This window comes from Podarcis gaigeae (genome assembly GCF_964106915.1).
Source record: "Podarcis gaigeae genome assembly, chromosome: 13".
Classification (NCBI taxonomy): Eukaryota; Metazoa; Chordata; class Lepidosauria; order Squamata; family Lacertidae; genus Podarcis; species Podarcis gaigeae.
Window position 1 is genome coordinate 39,042,140 of NC_139689.1, and position 20,023 is coordinate 39,062,162.

Consider the following 20,023-nt stretch of genomic DNA (forward strand, 5'->3'; position numbering starts at 1 on the left):
CTCCACCCCACCCCCTTGCAATATATGGCTAATTACAATCCAGCCCACTTGGAATATTCCACTCTGCTATTTTGTCCCACTTCCTCCACCTTCCTATGTGAGCTCCTTGTATATTCCCCCTGCTTTTCAATTCCTGTGGTTTCCTCTATCGGAGTCCCTGCCAAATCCAACTCCCCAAAATCCTCCCTGCTCTCAGTCAGAGCTCCACCTCTCCCCCCCTACACACATGGAATATTCCAGCCCCACCTCTACTCCTCCCCCCCTACTTTCCTGTCCTCAGATGCTCCCTCTCCTTTCCTTTCATGGAACATCCCTGTCCTTTGCTGCTGCGCATCTTCTACCAAGCAGGAGAGAAAAATGGGGCTGCAATGCAAGCGAGAGACGCGCTGTGCAAGCCATACGCACCTCCTCCTTCATGTTCACACACCCCTTTTCCCTTGTGGCACGTGGACTATTCCTTCACATCAGGCCTCCCACCCCTTTGATGGAGCACTTCTGTCCTCAGCCTCCTCTCCGCCCCCCCAAACTTAAAATGGACCATTCCTATTCTTCAAAATGACTACTATGGCCATATCTATTACCTTTTCGCTCCAGGCTGTTTCTGGCTGATGGACAGGCACCACCACCCCTCTCCAAAAAAGCGCCCAAATGGTTTGTTCTGCTCCTCTTCACCCTCTTCTCTCTCAAAACCACAGAGCATTAAGCCTGTCCCACAGGGAAAGAAAGAAGGGAGGAAAGAAGGAAGGGAAGAGGGTTCTCCGGAAGCATTTTTGCCACCCTCGCACCATCGGGGGGCAGGCAAAGAAGGGTGCCCTGCCCACCCAAGCCACCGACTTTCTTTCCCCGTGTCCTAATAGAGCATGGCTCGGTTGCCATGGAGGAACACCAGCATATCGACGTGCTCTGGCGTCAGGGCCTGCCGCTTGCTGTGCATGGCGTCGCCGGCGCTGCTGAATAGCCAGCCCGCGGGCACCGAGGTGGCAGGCACGCCAAGCAGCTTGCGGGCCGCCCGGGCCAGCAGCGGGTACTGTGTGTGGTGCGTCTTCCACCATTGCAGAGGGTCCTGGCCGAGGGCGGAGGCCTTGCTGGACTGGAAGCTGCTGGCCTCCTGCTCCACCTGCTGATGTGCCGAGCTGGCGCCCGAGGCGGCGCGCATGCTGCACAGGTCCCCCAGCAGGAACTCGATGCCTGCATCCTGCTTTGGCACCTTGGCCGGCGGTGATGGGGGCAAGGCCATGCCCGGCGGGCCAGAGGCCTGCACTGCCGGCGACTCTGCCAACCGCGACGCTTCCGCCTTGAGCAAGTGGAGGGTTTCCACGCGGTCCGAGTGGCTCAGGAAGTCGAGGCCGCGGAAGCGCGGGTCCAGGGCGCAAGCCAGGTTGAGGGCTTGGTTGACGTCTGGGCTGGAGAAGTGCTGGTTCAGCTCCTTCTGGGCCGCGGCCTTGGCTTCCAGCGCCAAGGCGGAGTCCCACTCGCTGCCCACCAGATGTTTATAGAGAAGGCTGGTGAGCACAGGCTTGACAAGGGACAGGCTGGAAAAGGGGTCTTTGGTGAACGTCGAGGTAGCAATGGCCATGGGCTTGAGGACCTTGGCCGCGTCCCGAAGGGCAGCCCAGTCCTGGGGGCGCAGCGTCGCCTCCCCGTCGGGGCCGAGCCCCGCCAGAGGGTCGCTGTGCTCCAGCAGGCCTTGCAGGACGGCATAGGCGCTGTGCCACTTGCCCCCGTCCCGCAGGAAGCGGCCGAGGTGCGCTTGCAGGAGGGGCTCCTGGGCCCACAGTTTCTCGCTGCGGCCTGCCCCGGCCAGCGCCCAGGACGCCAGGCGCCGTAGCCGCTCAAAGGCACCCTGCGCTGCCGGCTGGCTCAGCACAGCCTCCATGGCAGCTCGCAAGGCCTGCCCGATGCAAGGCAGGGCGGTCCAACCGAGCGCCGCCGCGGCCTGCTGGGTAGTGAGCCCAAGGCCCCCGACGGTGTACGAGGTGCTCTCGCGGACCCCCCACTCCTTGGCCGCCTCGCTGAGGGCCTCCGCCAGGCTGTCGGTGCTGGGCTCTTCGGGGATGGGGCGGCTCGAGAGCACCCTCGCCCGGGCTTCGAAGCAGTCGTCCACGTAGTGCACGGTGAGAGTGAGGTAGGTGAGGGTGTTGCTGTGGCGCCAGATGTCCAAGCTGAGCGAGCACTGGGGCAGGGTCCGCACCAGCTCCCAGATTTTCCCTTTCACGTGGGTGTGCATGTCCCTCAGCACCGTGTGGGCCAGGGAGGCGGCATCTGGGGGCTTGTAGTTGGGATCCAGGACTCCCAACATCTGCCCAAACCCTTCTCCTTCCACCACCTCCACGGGCATCAGGTCGAGCACGATGAAGTCGGCCACCGCTCGCGTGGTCCTGCCCGGGGCGGGAGGCCGGGGGGCTCCAAACTCGCTCGCCGTCCCCAGGACGCCTTTGTCCAGAGCGGCCGTCTGGGTCCCAACCAGCTGGTTGTACTCGCAGCGGTGCTTGTAGATGAGGTGCTGGCGTAGGTTGGTGGTGTTGCCACTGTAGCTGAGACGGACTCCGCACAGCTTGCAGATGATCTTGCTCTTGTCCAGGATGCGGCCATAGGCGTCCCCCTGGAACCCAAAGAAAGTCCAGTAGCGGCTCTGCGCCCTCCCCAGCCCCACCAGGTTCTGCGTTCCTTCCAGCAGCGGGAAAGGGCTCCCTCCCGGGGGGAGGCCTGACTTGTGGAGGGGCAGCAGGGGAGAGGCGGCGGCATCTCCACACAGGTACTGGGTGCGGGAAGAAGGGGCGTGGGGAGCGGGAGGCGGCGGCGGGGTCTTGAGGTGCAGCTCCTGGAAGAGTTTCATCAGCAGCTCCTTCTCGCCAAATTCGTACTTAAAATGCTCGCCTGGAAGGGAGAGATAACAGTGCAAAGGTGAGGGTCCGCTACATCTGCCGAGGTGCAAGGCAGCCAACCCTGGAACAGTCCCTCTGCTGTTGTGGGGTGAGCAAATTGTGGCATGGGAGTTCCCACCACTACCCCCTCCATGCTATTTAGCAGCACAGTCCCTCACCTCCCCCCAACCAACACTCCAGGTTAGGGCCCTGTTAAGTCTGTTCAACCATCTGGCCATGGCTAAAGAGACCTCCATCTCTGCTGCTGGAAAAATAGACCAAACTGGATAGCTCAGTTGGTTACAGCACAGTGCTGATAGCACCAAGGTTGCAGGTTCGATCCCCGTATGGGACAGCTGCATATTCCTGCTTTGCAAGGATGATCCTCAGGGTCCCTTCCAACTCTACAATTCTGTGATTCTATGTGTGGGGAACCTTTGCACCTCCTGGATGTGGATGAACCACAACTGGCATCAGACCCACCAAGCAGTAGTGTCAAGAGGCGGCAATGCTTCTTGGTACCAGTTGTTGGAAACTGCAGGAGAAGAGTGCTCTTGTGCTCAGATCCTGCTTATGGGTTGCCCACAGGCATCCAGTTGGCCACTGTGAGAAAAGGATGCTGCACCAGATGGGCCTTTGGCCTGATCCAACAGGCTTTTTCTATGTTCTTATGGATCCGAATTCCAAAGTACCTCCTTATCCCCAGTGGCTGGTCAGTAGGGACCCACAAACTTTGAACTGTGACAGCCACTTCGCATGTGCAGTTGCCATGACCCTATACTTCTCCTGCTTTTGTACCTGGTGCCATGCTGAGCTTTGGAACTGTTCTGAGCACAGCACAAGGCTTAGGGAGAATGCCTTCCTTGGCTCCAAGCTTGGGAGAACAGGGAGGGCGTTTTCTTTCTTACCCACCCAAGTGCAGGGGGAAAAGGGGGCTGCAAAGGTGAACACGGCAAGTGAATGACCCCTTGCCACTCCATCCCAAAGCTGTGTACACCAGCTCTTCAAACAGTGTGCTAGGCTGGGTCTACATTTAAGCAACATTGTACAGTCGTACCTTGGAAGTTGAACAGAATCCGTTCCGGAAGTCCATTTGACTTCCAAAACGTTTGGAAACCAAAGTGCAGGAAGCTCCAGAAGCCCCGCTGGATGTTCGGGTTCCAAAGAACGTTCGCAAACCGGAACATTCACTTCCAGGTTTGCAGCGTTCGAAAGCAAAAACATCTGAGTACCAAGGCGTTCAGGATCCAAGGTACGAATGTACTGTGAATTGCTTTGGTTTGATTCTGTTGCAGGAAAAAACTTAAAAATAAATAAATGTGGCATTAACAACAACAAAAACTTGGCAATAATGGGAAATGAAGGCTAGTTGTGGGGTAAATATATTCTTCCAGAGAGACCCTTTAATGGGTAACCTGGGAGCCTAGGAATATGACCACAAGCCAAGATGCCACAGTATTCCTTACAGTGGCACCACTGGGGCAAGACTTGGGGTACAAAACGCCCAGTGACCCCACTCAGGAGAATGAGAAGAGCCCTCAAAGCAGTGAGGCTGGCTTGCCCCATTTTGAATTCAGTGAAGGAATGCACACTGCAATGCAAAGAGGACTCCCAACCCCAACTCCACACAATAGAACTATTAAATCCAGGGCCGAAATTATCTCCTGTTTCTAGGTCATATGCCAGGAATGAAACTCAGGAACTATTTCCTCAATGGGGTAATGTTTTGTGGCTGCTGTTAGCATTGGGGAGGGTCATGGGGTATGTTTAAAAAGAGGATAACCCCGATCATTTGGCTCTTGGGTGCACTTTGTCCCTAACTGGGCTCACGGCACTTTGCTGTGAAGATCCCAGGTTTGATTCCTGACACCTCTAGTTTAAAAATGACCAGGCAGCAGGGAGTGGGAAGGACGTTTGCAGGAGATCCCAGAAAAACCGCCACCGGTCAAGAGTATCCCAATTGTCAGACCTGGTGCTCAGCAGCTTCCTTAGGTGATTACAAGACTGCAGGGAGAAGGGAAGACAGGAGGCCTTGCAACATGTCCCACTCCCCCTCTTCTTCTTCTTCTTCTTTTTGCCTACCTAAGCGTAATCCCAGCGTGCGTGCATACTCCTCCCCTATCCACACCAGCAGCTCGGTGTCGGCAGGTATGGTCTGGCAGACCCGGTAGTAGATACAGCCCCGGTACTGGAAAACAGTCAGGTTCTGCTCCTCCTCGGTGGAGGCGCATGCCACATATCTGCAGGGAGGAAGCGGGGATGAGTCACACTGTGGTTTTTTTGGGGGGGGGCATGCGTCATGCTTTACTCGCTGGTGGATGCACCGAGCGGTAGCCGCAGCAGTACGACTCCAGGGTAAAGCCAGCCCACAGTCTGCAAGGAGGCTGGAAGCACTCCCCTATGACTAAACAAGCATTCACCACGGGGATCACTCCAGCATCCTATGGCGGCTGAAAAGCTGCTAAACCTAATTCATCACCGGGTGTGTGTGTGTGTGTAGCTCCATGGATATAATGTACGCAGCTAAGCTGGGACGGGTGTATATTCCCTTCTTTACTTCTGCTGGGCCTCTCTCTCAAGGGGCTCACCTCATCCAGTTGGATCTAGAATCATCCGACGCGTCAACAAAGAAGTAGGAGCCGTTGTCCTGCACCTGAAGGAGGGATGGAAAGATCAGGGAAGGAGAAGAAGAACGAAACGAAAGCTCCGCTCTCACCCAACCCCTACCTTAAGGCTCCTCTGTATGTATTTACAGAGCATCCATCCTAGATTTGCTTGCGCAAAACTTGTGCAAAGGTTAGATTATATCTAGTCTTAACTGATCACCCATTCTGATCTGCTTGTGGGGAGGTTACATGACAGTAAGCAGTCATCCTGAATTCCCAGCAGGCTCTTTATATCTCTCTCCCTGCCCCCCCCCCATCATTCATTCTTTCCACACTTCCCGGTGCATTTTCCTGGTACTTTCCCAACCACAAAAAAGTCTTATTTCTTTTCCCCTAAAGTGGATTTGTTGCACTAGGGTGATATCGGGTGCTTTTACTGCACTCCAAATGTGCAAATCTGAATTTCCCAGTAGGAATGTGAAACCCTCCTGCAAAATAGTTCTCGATGCACCCTTAAGAATTTGCCTGATATCGCAGGCACCCCAGCCCCAAGGGACAGGGCTGGGCTTCCAAGTGGATGGCTTAAAAGTGTGCCACGATCTGGGCCCAGGTGTGTGTGTCACTCTCACTGTACACTAACCCATCACTTTTGGCAGCCTAAGGTGGATTTCAGGTCTGCAAGCCAGAGACAAGCCAGAAAGCATTTCGAAAGGGAATAGAGCGCCATCTACAGTGGTTCTGAAAAGCGTCAAATGCCTTAAAGTAGGTGTGAGCAAGTTTTCAGATTTTTTAAAAAATATTATTATCTAGACTACCCCCAGGGTCTACTAACTGAAGCCGGGTACAAAATAGTGACCCAGAGATCTCAATCCAGAAAAGCTCAGGAAAAGGAGCCAATTGCTCTCTTCAGCCCATAAAGTCAAACACAGAGATAATTTACAGGTAGCTAATACAAATCAATATCTACTCCAGTCAATTTTGTGTGTATGTAGGGCCAACAGCCTTTCTGAAACTGCCTTTGTTGAGCAACTGGGAGCCAGAAACCCATGCAACCCATCAACTGCAAGTCATCCAAGGTCTTATCAGTTACAGTGGAACCTTGGTTCTCGAACTTCCTCTCTCTTAAGATGCAAAGGAAGGATTAATTGCATGCAAGCGGTTGTTGCAATGCGGTGAGTGTTGTGCTCAGATTGGAGAGTCCAGAGTTCAAATCCTCACTCGGCCAGGAAGCTTATTGGGTGGCTAGGCCACCCAATTCCATTTCGCAGCAAAATGGAAGAGTAATGAAATCCCCTCTATACAAGATTGGATCCAAAAGCTGACAGAATATGCCGAATTAGATGGTTTATCAGAAAAAATAAAGAATAAATCCAAACAGGAATTTGTTTCTAAATGGGAGGTTTTCAAAGAATATCTGAAAAATAAATATAGTAGTTTAAATTCTGTTGCAGCATTCGAGGAACTTCAGTAATAGTTGCTAGGTAGAGAGAAGAAATTAGATTTATTGAGAATAAGTTTAATTATGAAAAGAATGTGTATTGGCAATAAGTAATTTGAACTTGAAATATGGAATAGACGGGAAGTTGGGTCTTTAGTGTTAAGACCAATAGATGTTTTATTGTTTGTCAAGAAACTTATGCGTCTATGGTTATTTTTGTAATTTGTGTGTAATTTGATACTTGTGGTTTTTTGTGTGTGTGTGTGTGTGTGTTTTCTTGTTTTTTCTTGTTGTATAAATAAATATTTTTTTTTAATTAAAAAAAATATATATTGGGTGGCTAGGGCATGCTGCAATTTTTCCCAGCCTTACCTAGCTCTCGATCTCCTGGGGTTGCTGAGATGTCAAAACTGAGGGCAAGGGCAACACAGAGGGAAGATGAAATAGCTCATTGCTAGAGCATGCATGCACTTTGCTTTCGGAAGATCCCAGGTCCAATGACTGATATTACCTGGCCAGGCTGGGAAAGACCACTCTGCCTATCAAGAGTAGACAATACTGAGTGAGATGGACAGAGAGTCTGGTGCAAGAGGCCTGAGTTCTGTGGCCTTGGTCAGGTTCTATCAGCCTGGATAGCTCAGTTGGTTAAGAGCATGATGCTGATAACACCAAGGCTGCAGGTTCAATCCCCGTATGGGGACACCTGCATATTCCTGCATTGCAGGGTGTTGGGCTATATGATCTTTGGGGTCTCTTCCAACTTTACAATTCTGTGGTTTAAAAAGAATGTTAAAAATGTAGCAGAAAAACCACATTTAAAAACAGAAACAACTCTCTCGACCACCTCATCAGTGTGGACAGAAGAGAATTGACTGCCACTGAATAAGGACTTGTGCTAGTCTTGGGGTTAAGGTGCTTGGGTTTGAGGATCAGCTGAACTAAACCTTTTATTGCACGTGTGGAAAGATCCATAGCCCACAATCAGCCTTTATAAGGCTTAGAGCAGGTCTGGGGAAGCTGTGGCCTTCTGCATATTTGTTAAGACTCCAATTCCCATGAGTAGGGTTGCCATATGTCCTAGAATTCCCTGACATGTCCTCTTTTGGGGGTCCTACATGCCCATCCGGGGGGGATTTTACATTTTAAAGCAAATGTCCTGGTTTTGGGGTTTAATGTGTGTTTGTGCGCATGGGTTGCTCTGGTTCAGGCTCTGGCGTGGCAGCAGCGGTGGGGTATTGGGCGATTGCCCTAAAAAATCTCAACATTTTGTGTTCAGTTTTTTACCTCTTGAAATATGGCAACCCTACCATCAGCCTCATACCACTTTAAGCAGTCATGGCTCCCCCACTGAATTCTGGGAGCTGTAGTTTGCGAAGGGGGCCAAGCGTTGCTAGGAGACCCCTATCACAGAACTACAAGTCGCAGAGTAGTTCAACAATCAATCCCTTTCCCCAGGGAGCTCTTATTCAGCTGCCTTCCTCCAGTGGCCATTATCTATCATAATCATTAACAGTGGCTTAATCTGGATTTGCAGACCTATCTATTTCAAGTATCCTTTGACTAATGAGGTTTTATTGAATATGCCGCTGATTTTCTGCTTCGTTGTTGCCGTCTGTGATTAATTTAACGCTGGCAGTTTTGCGTTTTCCAAATGTTCTTGCTTCCCTTCGAATTTTCGTAATTTATAAAGTTTTAGGAAAAATCACTTTCTGCAGTTTATATTGTTGTCCAACTCCTGAAGAGAGAGAGCTTTGGTCAGAAATATGGCCTAAATGATGAACATAAGCAAATTAAATGGAAATCACAGCAGGAGATCCAATTGTGGATTTTATTTTGTATTGCCACAGTTTTAGCAAAAGATCTTCAGCACAGCTAGGAAAGATTTCCCCTGGAGCCAAAACTAGACTTAGATGCCTTTGCATTGAACTTGTAATAAATAAAGATATGCACAGGTATTAGTTGGGGTGGTGATAAATCTATATAGCATCAAAGCAAGCACAGAGAGGCGGTTTAACCATTTCTTTCCCTGCTGCCGTTGGGAGAAAATTCCTTCCCTGAAGCCAGTATTTACATTGGAGGGAAATTCCCCATTGACATAAATGAGAGATTTGCCTCCTTTAAATAATTTTTTGCCATAGGAGAGGAAAGTGTTAATTTCCCTCCTCCAAATCTCTCTCCCCCCCTCCAGCTTATGCAAAATTTGAAATAAACTGGCATCTTTAATTCAAAGTCAAAGTTAGCACAAAAGATCTGAAAGGTGGCACCTCAATCTAAGGCTTACAGCTCGATCTTAGCCAGAATCAGGTGCTCAAATAACCACAGATGCCTTTGAAGGATGACATCATTGTGTCCACAAATACAGCCACCATTTAGTCTAGGGCATTTCTGTTGTTGTTGTTTCGTTTCGTAATGCTATAATTCGTGGCAAACCGAAGGCAGCTGTGGAAAGAGGAAGCCTCAAGGTGACCCAGAGGTACATTTTTGGAGCCCCACATTGTGTCAAAACACAAATCTTTCTCCAGGGACCTTTTGGGGCACAACCAACTCAACCGTTTGGTCTTGGCGGCCAAAGGAAACTGGTTTGGGATTTTATTTGTCACATGTTTATCCCACTCTCCTCCAGGAGCTCAGGGTGATATTACCCCTGCTGCCACTCCCTTTATCATCACAACACAGTAGGTTGGGCTGAGAGACGGCAACTGGCCCAAGTCAGCTTGGTGGCCAATGGGAAATTTAAGCCGGAGTATCCCTGAGTCTGACAACCAGGTATGGGGAACTGGTGGCCCTACAGATGTTCTTGAGACTCCAGTTCTGGTCAGCATGGCCAATAGTGGGGGATGATGGGGAGTTGTGGCCTCCAAATGGGGGTACAGGCTCTAACTGCTGCACAACTAGATTCTCTACTAGATTTGCAGTGGACCACAAAGGCCATTATAGTGATCAAGTACAGAGCCTATGACTTGCCGATCAGAAGGTTGGCGGTTCGAATCCCTGCAACGGGGTGAGCTCCCGTTGCTTGGTCCCTGCTCCTGCGAACCTAGCAGTTCGAAAGCACGTCAAAGTGCAAGTAGATAAATAGGTACCACTCCGGCGGGAAGGTAAATGGTGTTTCCATGCGCTGCTCTGGTTTGCCAGAAGCAGCTTAGTCATGGTGGCCACATGACCCGGAAGCTATACGCTGGCTCTCTCAGCCAATAAAGCAAGATGAGTGCCGCAACCCCAGAGTCGGTCACGACTGGACCTAATGGTCAGGGGTCCCTTTACCTTTACAATTGTACCTTGGATTCTGAATGCCTTGCGAGCCGAACATTTTGGCTCCCAAACGCCGCAAACCTGGAAGTGAATGTTCCGGTTTGTGAACGTTCTTTGGAACCCGAAAGTCTGATGCTCCTGCAGCGAATCGGAAACCGTGCCTTGGTTTCCAAACATTTTAGAAGCCGAACGGATTCTGTTCGACTTCTGAGGTATGACTGTAGTCACCTATGGTATTGCATGGCTAAGACATGGCATGGTGTGAAAAGCAAAACTTTCTGAGAAGCTCAGCGTTACTTTTTAAGCAAGTCTGTAGTCCTCATGGTTGTGGGATAAAATTAAAAAAGGTGACTGTCATTATCAGATATGTGGAGAAAAAACCCAGAAATAAGCCACTGCATGGGCAGGGCAGGGGGGAAGTTGCCTCCCCCCAAATCAAGTAAGTAAATAAAAATGCTTAACTAACTAACCAACTGGGTTGCAGATAGCTCTGTTCTGTCTCCTCCCCTGCCAACCTAAAGCCTGCCCTCTTAACATAAATCCTGGCTAGGCCCAGGTAAGCCAGGAGCATGATAGCTTCCTTTTGTCCTTTACCCATCACAGTATTTTCATGGCCTCCTGCCAGGGCCAGTAGTTGGGTTGAGCGATCCTTGGCAAAGTGCCATTTAGTGTGCCTTGACACGAAGGACCCTCCCACAAATCCTAATGCCCCCACCCCACCCCGTACTGCCTGCTTACTGGTGGTAGTGGCAGCCAGCAGCAACAAAGCCATCTGCCATTTTCAGTTTCCTAAATGCCGCTATACAGTAGTGTTGGAAAGGTAAAATGGTGAGTGGCTGGAAGCCACACACTGCAAGGAATAATCAAGCCGGGGGGAAAGGTGGTCGGGCCTAACTGGAACAGGCCTGAGCACCCATCAGCCCTCAGCAAATGCCAAAGGATGCTTGGTAATAATAATAATAATAATAATAATAATAATAATAATAATAATAATAATAATTTATTATTTATACCCCACCTATCTGGCTGGGTTTCCCCAGCCACTATGGGCAGCTTCCAACCAAATATTTAAAAAATACAGTGTCAGATATTAAAAACTTCCCTAAACAGGGCTGCCTTCAGTTGTCTTTTAAAAGTAAAATAGTTGTTTATTGCCTTGACATCTGCTGGGAGGGCGTTCCACAGGGTGGAAGGCCCTCTGCCTGGTTCCCTGTAACCTCGCGTCTTGCAGCGAGGGAACCGCCAGAAGGCCCTCAGTACTGGACCTCAGTCTCCGGGCTGGATGATGGGGGGGGGGAGGAGACGCTCCTTAAGGTATACAGGATCGAGGCCATTTAGGGCTTTAACACCAACACCCCTCCTTTCTTTCTTACCCTCCTCACATATTTATAAAAACCCCAATTTCTCCAATACTGCCAAATCTCAAAAATGGAATAAAGAGGTCACACATTATTAGACACGTTAAAGAATGTATGGCCCCATCTCTGCACTTTAAATTCAAAGCAGTGTTATACCACTTCAAACAACCATGGCTTCTCCCAAAGAATCCTGGGAATGGTAGTTTGTTAAGGGTGCTGTTTGGAGAGCCCTCTTCCCCTCACAAAACTACAGCTCCCAAAGTTCCCTGGAAAGGGGGACTGGTTGTTAAACCACTCTGGGAATTGTAGCTCTGTAAGGGGAATTGGGATTTCCTAACAACTTTCCTCAGCACTCTTAACAAACGGCAGGGTTCTCTGTGGGAAGTCACAACTGTTAAAAGCAGTATGATACTGCTTTAAACGCACAGTGCAGACAGGGCCTGAAATAAACATTTCTGCATTTAATTTGCTCGGACGCGGAAGCTGGCTAACGCACACTGCAACACAATTATTTACACTGGAATTGTAAGGAATTTCTTTGTCAGCGGTCCCTCTAAAAGCTGAAAAACACGGGTCCTCTTAACCGCTTATTGTTTGCAAAAGAATGCGGATGCTAAACCCATGTGAAGAAGGCAAACACATGCCCATATGAGGCTAGTGTTTTGTGTGCACATCTTTGCAAAGATGTATTTCACTCTTGAAACGCATGAAGTGGGCTTTAGAACAAACAGCCAAATAACTTCCAGGGACACAAATACTCTTATTTGGCCCACTGCATTTCAGGGGGTGGGGGGGTGATGTCTCAGGGGGGAAATAAAGAGAGAACAGTGCTATGTTTTATGGTGGCCCAGAGTAAAATTTTCCTCAAAGGCATTGTGAAAAGGAAACAATATTTTTGCACACCTTAAAGTTTCCTTTCTTTTTGGATTGGTGCACTCTCCCCTTTTCTGTTCTGAATTGGGCCTTTGACACAATGAAACACACATACAGTGGTACCTCAGGTTACATACGCTTCAGGTTACATACACTTCAGGTTACAGACTCCGCTAACCCAGAAATAGTGCTTCATGTTAAGAACTTTGCTTCAGGGTGAGAACAGAAATCGTGCTCTGGCGGCGCGGCAGGAGCAGGAGGCCCCATTAGCTAAAGTGGTGCTTCAGGTTAAGAACAGTTTCAGGTTAAGTACGGGCCTCCAGAATGAATTAAGTACTTAACCTGAGGTACCACTGTATATATCTTCCCACAGCAGCCGGGCATTTTGAAACAAAACATAACAAAATGCCCATACCCTATATTTTCAGTTTTCAGGCTTTATGTTTATGTAATCCACCACACACTGCAACGTTAAGAGTTATTTAATAACAAATGTAGCTCCGACACATCACTGTTATATTTGCAAGCTTGCTTGTGATGCCACAAGGGATAGAAACTTTTCAAAGAAATAAAACCTGGCAGTGCCTGTATGACTACACAAGCCATCCTGCATTTCTTACTTGGCTGAAGATAAGGCTTTTATTTTCTGGCACCACAGCTCGATTTTTTCCCCCTCTGGATCTCATCCTGTTCCAGTTAGTGCACCGTTACCCTTTGTCGCAAAACAATCCTTGCCAAAAATATTCCAGATTTGCAAAATGGAAGGGAAAAAAATATGCTCTCACACTGCAAATACAGTGGTACCTCTGGTTACGTACTTAATTTGTTCCGGAGGTCTGTTCTTAACCTGAAACTGTTCTTAACCTGAAGCACCACTTTAGCTAATGGGGCCTCCTGCCGCCGCCGTGCGATTTCTGTTCTCATCCTGAAGCAAAGTTCTTAACCCAAGGTACAGTGGTACCTCTGGTTACGTACTTAATTCGTTCCAGAGGTCCGTTCTTAACCTGAAACTGTCCTTAACCTGAAGCACCTCTTTAGCTAATGGAGCCTCTTGCTGCTGCCGGAGCATGATTTCTGTTCTCATCCTGAAGCAAAGTTCTTCAGCTGAAGCACTATTTCTGGGTTAGCGGAGTGTGTAACCCTGAAGCGTACGTAACCCAAGGTACCACTGCACACGTCAGTGATGGCAATTTCCTTAGGGTTGACTTTGAAGAAGAACTGGGAAGAAGTTTTTGGTATGGAGATTTTCCTATTACTCAGCTGAAGCAGGCAACCCTCTTCGCCAGTTTCCCCTAGTTGGGTTGGATCCAGATAAAGCTAGGCATGCTCTGGTCCCATGGAAATCGACAGGACAAGTTAGTGATTGATTTGAGACCCAAGCAAGGACGGGGAACCTCAGGTCTGAGGGTCCCAATGTGGCCCTCTAGCCTCATCCTGCCTGCCAGGCCACATCTCTCCCTTACTGGCCTTGTTCCACCCTGCTCCCCCAGGGCTTTTGCGGGGATGGAATGAGTCTTTGAAGACGCCTCTTGCCCAGATGGAGATTTGTGAACGTGGAATTCTCTGAACTGTGCACGGCTTGAACGTAGCTTGTTGTACAAATGGTCACATCTCTTTCTCTGCCTACTTTCTGCCTCTGGCCCCACCCACCACTAGAGTGCGGCCCTTGGGAGGCTGCTCAGGAAGGAAATGTGGCCCTCTGCTTTACTTTTAAATTGTGTATTTTTATTTTAAATATACCGATAACAAGTTTATACAAATATTGATGCCTGTTTCCATATCCAGTGTTCATATTTTGGGGAGAATTCCTCTGCCAATCTTATTATTGGGTTTTATAAACAAGAATAATGTTATACAAATAAGTATGCAGTGGTACCTCGGGTTAAGAACTTAATTCGTTCCAGAGGTCTGTTCTTAACCAGAAACTGTTCTTAACCTGAAGCACCATTTTAGCTAATGGGGCCTCCCACTGCTGCCGTACGATTTCTGTTCTCATCCTGAAGCAAAGTTCTTAACGAGAGGTACTATTTCTGGATTAGCGGAGTCTGTAACCTGAAGCGTCTGTAACCCGAGGTACCACTGTACCAAGTTTTCTCATGTCATTTGTGTATCACAAAAATAGCATAATAAATGCAAAGTAATATTGACAACATATGGTTCATTATTAGTGGTTGATGTATAAGTTCTTGGTTCCTGAATTGGTTTAAACAATTAGGAAGACAAGAGGGGGAAAGAGGGGTGTGTGGCCCTCTGCTTGAAGAAAGGTCCCCTATTCCTGAACTAAAGCATAGCTAACTTAGTTTGGATCCAATTTGAAGTGCTGTGTTGTTAATGCATAGAAAGCTTTCGTATTTCCTTACTGCGTTTAACCTCAAAGAATAATTCTATGGTATGTAAATGAAATTCTGTTAGCAAACAAGGCAGGAGACAAAGAGTGCTTTGCCCTAGGAGAGATCCGCCTGGTGTGTTATTGTGCCTGGTGGAGTTGGGAGGCCAGGCTACACGTTTTAGGGGGAAACGATGGGAGAATCGTGTGCCTTACCGCCCAGGAATACCGGGTGCAGTCGCCATGTTCCCGTACCACTTCCCCTTCGTAGGGGCCAAAGATGCAGCCACGAGGCAGGGCTGGGAGGGCGCTCCAGACTCCGAGGCCTCCCTGGGACCGCTCCTTGACTAGAAGTCCCTCCGGCAAGGAGAGAAGGGCCCGGGACTGAGCCCTTTCTGGAACGGGTCTGTCAGCCACAAAGGTAGGTGGTCCGTGCTGCGGGCAGGAGTCCCGGAAGTAAAGGCGGCAGTCTTCACAGACTGTGGGGGAAAAGAGAAATGGAAGCAGATCTGGTTTCACCAACAAATCGCAGGCTGACTTTCGGTATGTCAACAGGTTCTGCTACTCTCAATTCTTTTATTTTGGGCACCACAGTTCAAGAAGGACACTGACAAACTGGAGCGTGTCCAGAGGAGGGCAACCAAAATGGTCAAAGGCCTGGAAACGATGCCTTATGAAGAACGGCTAAGGGAGCTGGGCATGTTTAGCCTGGAGAAGAGGAGGTTAAGGGGTGATATGATAGCCATGTTCAAATATATAAAAGGATGTCACATAGAGGAGGGAGAAAGGTTGTTTTCTGCTGCTCCAGAGAAGCGGACACGGAACAATGGTTCCAAACTACAAGAAAGAAGATTCCACCTAAACATTAGGAAGAACTTCCTGACAGTAAGAGCTGTTCGACAGTGGAATTTGCTGCCAAGGAGTGTGGTGGAGTCTCCTTCTTTGGAGGTCTTTAAGCAGAGGCTTGACAACCATATGTCAGGAGTGCTCTGATGGTGTTTCCTGCTTGGCAGGGGGTTGGACTCAATGGTCCTTGTGGTCTCTTCCAACTCTATGATTCTATGATTTTCCCCAAGACATTTTATTCATTTTACAAATAGAAAAATACAAATAAACACACAGCAATAAAATCATACTGTATATAGAGATTCTCCGAATCTCACAACTTCCCCCCATGCCTGTCCACGGAGTTTATCTTAAATGTCTACAACTGCATACTTTTTTATATCAGAGCATATACTGTTTTTTACGCTACAAGTGAGTCAAAATCCTGCTCTTGTTTCCATCTGCTTACAGCGGTCTCCTAGATAACTTATAAATTTCCCCCATTATTTTATAAAGTTTTCATCCTCTTGGTTTCTGAGTTTTTCAGGAAAGATTATGGAAATCAGATGTGAAATTTATGGCGTGTTCCACATTGAAAGAAAATTATATGAAAACGATGTACTGGTGGTATTTGACTCCTACAAAGTTAGCAAAAATGTACAAGACAAGTTCAAATATTTGCTGTAAATGTAAAGAAAAAGAAGGTACCTTTTATCATGTGTGGTAGACTTGTAAGGTAAGAAAAGCTTTTTGGGAGATGATATATAATGAAATAAAAAAATGTTTAAAATAACTTTTGTTAAAAAAACAAAAGCTTTTTTTATTAGGAATTACAGGTACTGACATTCCGAAGGAGCAGAAAAGACTTTTTATGCATACAACAACAGCTGCGCGGATGTTATTGGCCCAGAGTTGGTAGTCCTTACCAGAGAAGAATGGCAAACCAAGTTGATGGATTATGCCCAGATGGCAAAGCTGACTGAAAAACTCTCAATTGTTTTTAAACAGCAGTTGGGGAAAACTGCCTGTCTAGAGTTGTGCTAGGCTTACTGCAGGGGTTTAGAGCAGGAGAGATGAGAAATTTGGTTTGGTTCTAATGGACCGTCAAAATTTGTCAACCACTGACACAGGCGGGTCAATGGGGATTCCTAGCCTGCACTGCTTGTGTCACTTGCTGTCACTAAAGGATCACCCTTCAGTAGACAGCTAGGTTAGTTTAAAAAGAGTGCATGCGAGCGCAATCTCTTTGAGTATTTGGCAATCAAATATATTTTATATCACAGATTAGAAATGAAGAAAGGCAGGCTGTGAAAGTGCCACTCAACTGATCACCTGTGGCGAGTAAGAAATATCTGAAGGTGGCCAGTCAGGGAAGCTTCAGAGAATTTGGTGGTTCTTCCTCTTCCTCCCGGGGTAAGATGACAAATGGCTTAACACAGGCACTTAAAATAATAATTTATTATTTGTGACTAAGTGGGCTAGGAGCTCCTTTACAAAAAGGGAAAGGGATCATATATGTTTGGGATGGGGCAGAAACAAAGGTTTTACTTTTACTTACAGAGTAGCTCATCCTCAAAATTGGTGCAGACATCCTCAGCTACTTGCATGGTGTGGTACAATCGTGAAGCCTATAATGTTAACAGGGAGGAAGTGTTTAGAGTTGGTACTTCTCACACCAGAAATCCATGTCACCTTAAATCCTTTCCCAAAGAGCAGGGAAGGGGAATCGGTAGCCTTCCAAATGCCGCTGGAATCCAACTCCCATGAGCCTCAGGCAGCAGGACCAATGGTCCCACAACATCTAGCGCTACCACAGGTTCCCCATCCCAGAACAACACTGACCCCCCACATCAACTTCTGCCCAAACCACACCCATGGCCACCTTCTTCACACAAACAATACCTTCTTCCAGCAGACACCCCCCTCCCCAACCCTGAATCTACCCTCTTCCTCTAACCTAGAACATTGGCCATGCTGATATCAAACTCCAACACCTCCTTTCTTCAGAAGGAGCCCATCACCTTCCCGGTGGATCACAGTCACCTTCCCCTCACTAGTCCCCCACAAATAGCTCAGTCAGTAAAGCATGAGATTCTTAGTCTCAGGGCTGTGGGTTCGAGCCCCACGTTGGGCTCAAAATTCCTGCCTCGCAGGGGGTTGGACTGGATGACCCTCGTGGCCCCATGCAGTTTTACAACTAGATGGGGCTTCTGTGATCCCAATACAGTACTGGCTGCCTCCCCTACCCCGTTCAGAACCACGCTGGAGAACAGCTCCAATCAAACAACGAGGCAATCACTTTGGACGGGCTCAGCCCCAAATCCAGCTCCCCACCGCCCCTAAACCTGACGTCGACCCCCCACCCAGGCTCCCCTATAGTGCTTCTCCGCCTCATTCCCCCCCCCCAGTCCGTCTGCATGCAGAGCCCCCCCCCCGGACACCCGTCCATCTACAACACCAAGCCCCGCTCTTGCAAATCAATGCCCGTCTCCTCGCAAGTCACTGCAACAGCAGCAGCAGCTCCCCTCTCACCTGCACGCCCCCAACCCTTATTGCATAAATAAAATGACCCCCCCCACACACTTATTCTCAGCCTGCCCCACCTCCCTCCTCAAAGGAAGGAACCCCGAGAAGCCGGCCAAGTCTCGCCCTGCCTGGGCGGAGCTGGATCGATGCCGCTGCGGCAGCTCCTCCAGGCGGGCGCCCTCGTGGGAGGGAGGGTCGAGGAGCGCGCGGGCGGAGCGGGGAGGCGGCCCTTCGCCCTCCTTCCTTCCCGCCCTCGCTCCTCCCTCCCGCTTCCGGTTCTGCAAACTTGCCCGCCGCGCGACACCGGCCGCCGCTCGCAGCCTCATCTGCGCTCCCCCGCCCCTCTCTCCCCTCGCTTTTTTCCTTATGGAACGCTCGGCCTCGCCAATCCCTTCCCACCGGCTGGGCGGTCAGCGGCCAATGAGAGCGCGGCCCAGAGTTCCGCCGCCACCCCAGCCTATGAAGCGCCTTCCATCGGCGCGGAAGGCAAGAATAGGCGGGCTTTCCCCCCTCCGCCTCCTCCCTCCGCCGAGTTGGCGGCCAATGAGGAGAGGGGCACGAGGAGCGGGAGGGGGTGGGGAATGAGAGACGCTCCTCCCTTTCTAGGGGCGGGCGCTTAGGGAAGCCTTTGAGAACCAATAGGAAAGGGGGGGGGGAGAGGAACTACAAACAGAGCCGCGCTTCAGAGGATGGGATTCCGTTAAACTGGGAGAGGCGGGTTCAGAGCTCTCCCTGCAATAGGGTTGGTCATAGTGAATAAAGCGCCCAATGAGGTTCCTCGAGTGGAGTTTGGTCGGTTGGCAGTTCAGTTAGCTTTGAAATGGGTTATGAGGGGTAAGGGAGAAAGGTTGGGACGACGGGTATCAGCGTTTTAAATTTAACATTTTAAGTGATTATTTTATTTTATTTTATTTTATTTTATTTTATTTTATTTTATTGTAAACTGCTTTGAGGTTTCACTCTCCCTACAAGCAAGCGGTGTGTATATATCTGTATACATATTATGAAATGAATGAATATTTTATTTCTTATATAAAACTCCCTCTCCATGCTAGTGCCCATGCATGATTCAAGGCAGCTTACAGCAGTTAAAATAAGTAAAATTATATTAATACAGGCAACAACCTCATCATAAAAATATGTATAATATTTATACATACATAATAAAAAGATGTAAAATATGCACAGGAAAAATGCATTTAATAATAAAATGCATTTAATAATAATAATACTGTAATATATAATTTAATAATAATAAATTTATTTCTTGCTCTTCACCCTAATGTCTCAGGGCAGGCTGCAACATTAGAAGCAACATTTAAAAAACAATTTTCAACCATAAAAGCGAGGTGGGCCCTGAGAACATACACCTCAAGTATTAAAAGCTAGGCTAAAGTTCCTCTTTGGCATTCTCCAAAAGGTGTACAATGAGGGTGCCAGACGCATGCTCTTGTTCTTGCAGGTGTTCCGCAGTTTAGGGGCCACCACAGAGATGGCCCTCAGCCTCTGAGGGTGGAGGAACTACCAAGAGGGCCCCCTCTGCCTATTTCAGCACCCAGGAAGGTCTGTAGGGAAGGAAGCGGGTCTTTCAGATATTTGGGTCCCTGAGTTGTAGGGCTTTAAACACCAACATTAACACTTTGAATTAGGCTCGGAATCGAACTGGCAATCAATGCAGCTCTTTCAAAATAAGGGTAACACGAGCTCTAAATGGAACCTCAGCCAGCAGCCTGGCTGCTGTGTTTTGGACCAAGTGAAATTTCTGAGTTATCTTCCAAGGGCAGCTCCAGGGAGAGTGTGTTGCAGTGAATCAGTTTGGAAGTTACCACAACCTGGAACAAAGTGGCCAAGTCATCTGTGTTAAAAAGGGGTTGTAACTGGTGAACCAGCCAGGGCAGTAAAGGCGCTCTGAGCAACACAGAGAGAGCGAGAGAGAGTGCAACATTGGCTGAGGT

General features: G+C 48.7%; 2 protein-coding genes across 5 annotated transcripts in view; one reads left to right on the forward strand and one right to left on the reverse strand.

The window, feature by feature from the left end:
* CLEC11A (C-type lectin domain containing 11A) overlaps nucleotides 1-20,023 on the forward strand; it is an 89,212-nt gene that overhangs the window by 22,098 nt on the left and 47,091 nt on the right. The window lies entirely within an intron of this gene.
* LOC310829957 (E3 SUMO-protein ligase ZBED1-like) lies at nucleotides 250-18,394 on the reverse strand (the record flags this gene model as incomplete). 3 transcript variants are annotated; one of them, XM_083709178.1, is made up of 6 exons in its annotated part: nucleotides 250-2,877; nucleotides 4,947-5,104; nucleotides 5,453-5,517; nucleotides 14,934-15,196; nucleotides 17,101-17,170; nucleotides 18,146-18,394. In XM_083709178.1, the coding sequence occupies 6 exons, from the start codon at nucleotides 18,392-18,394 to the stop codon at nucleotides 851-853; spliced, it is 2,832 nt and encodes a 943-aa protein (XP_083565304.1). In that variant the 3' UTR covers nucleotides 250-850. The 3 variants fall into 3 exon arrangements, with proteins under 3 accessions (XP_083565304.1, XP_083565306.1, XP_083565305.1); XM_083709180.1 differs by having other exon boundaries at nucleotides 18,359-18,376; XM_083709179.1 differs by having other exon boundaries at nucleotides 18,197-18,307.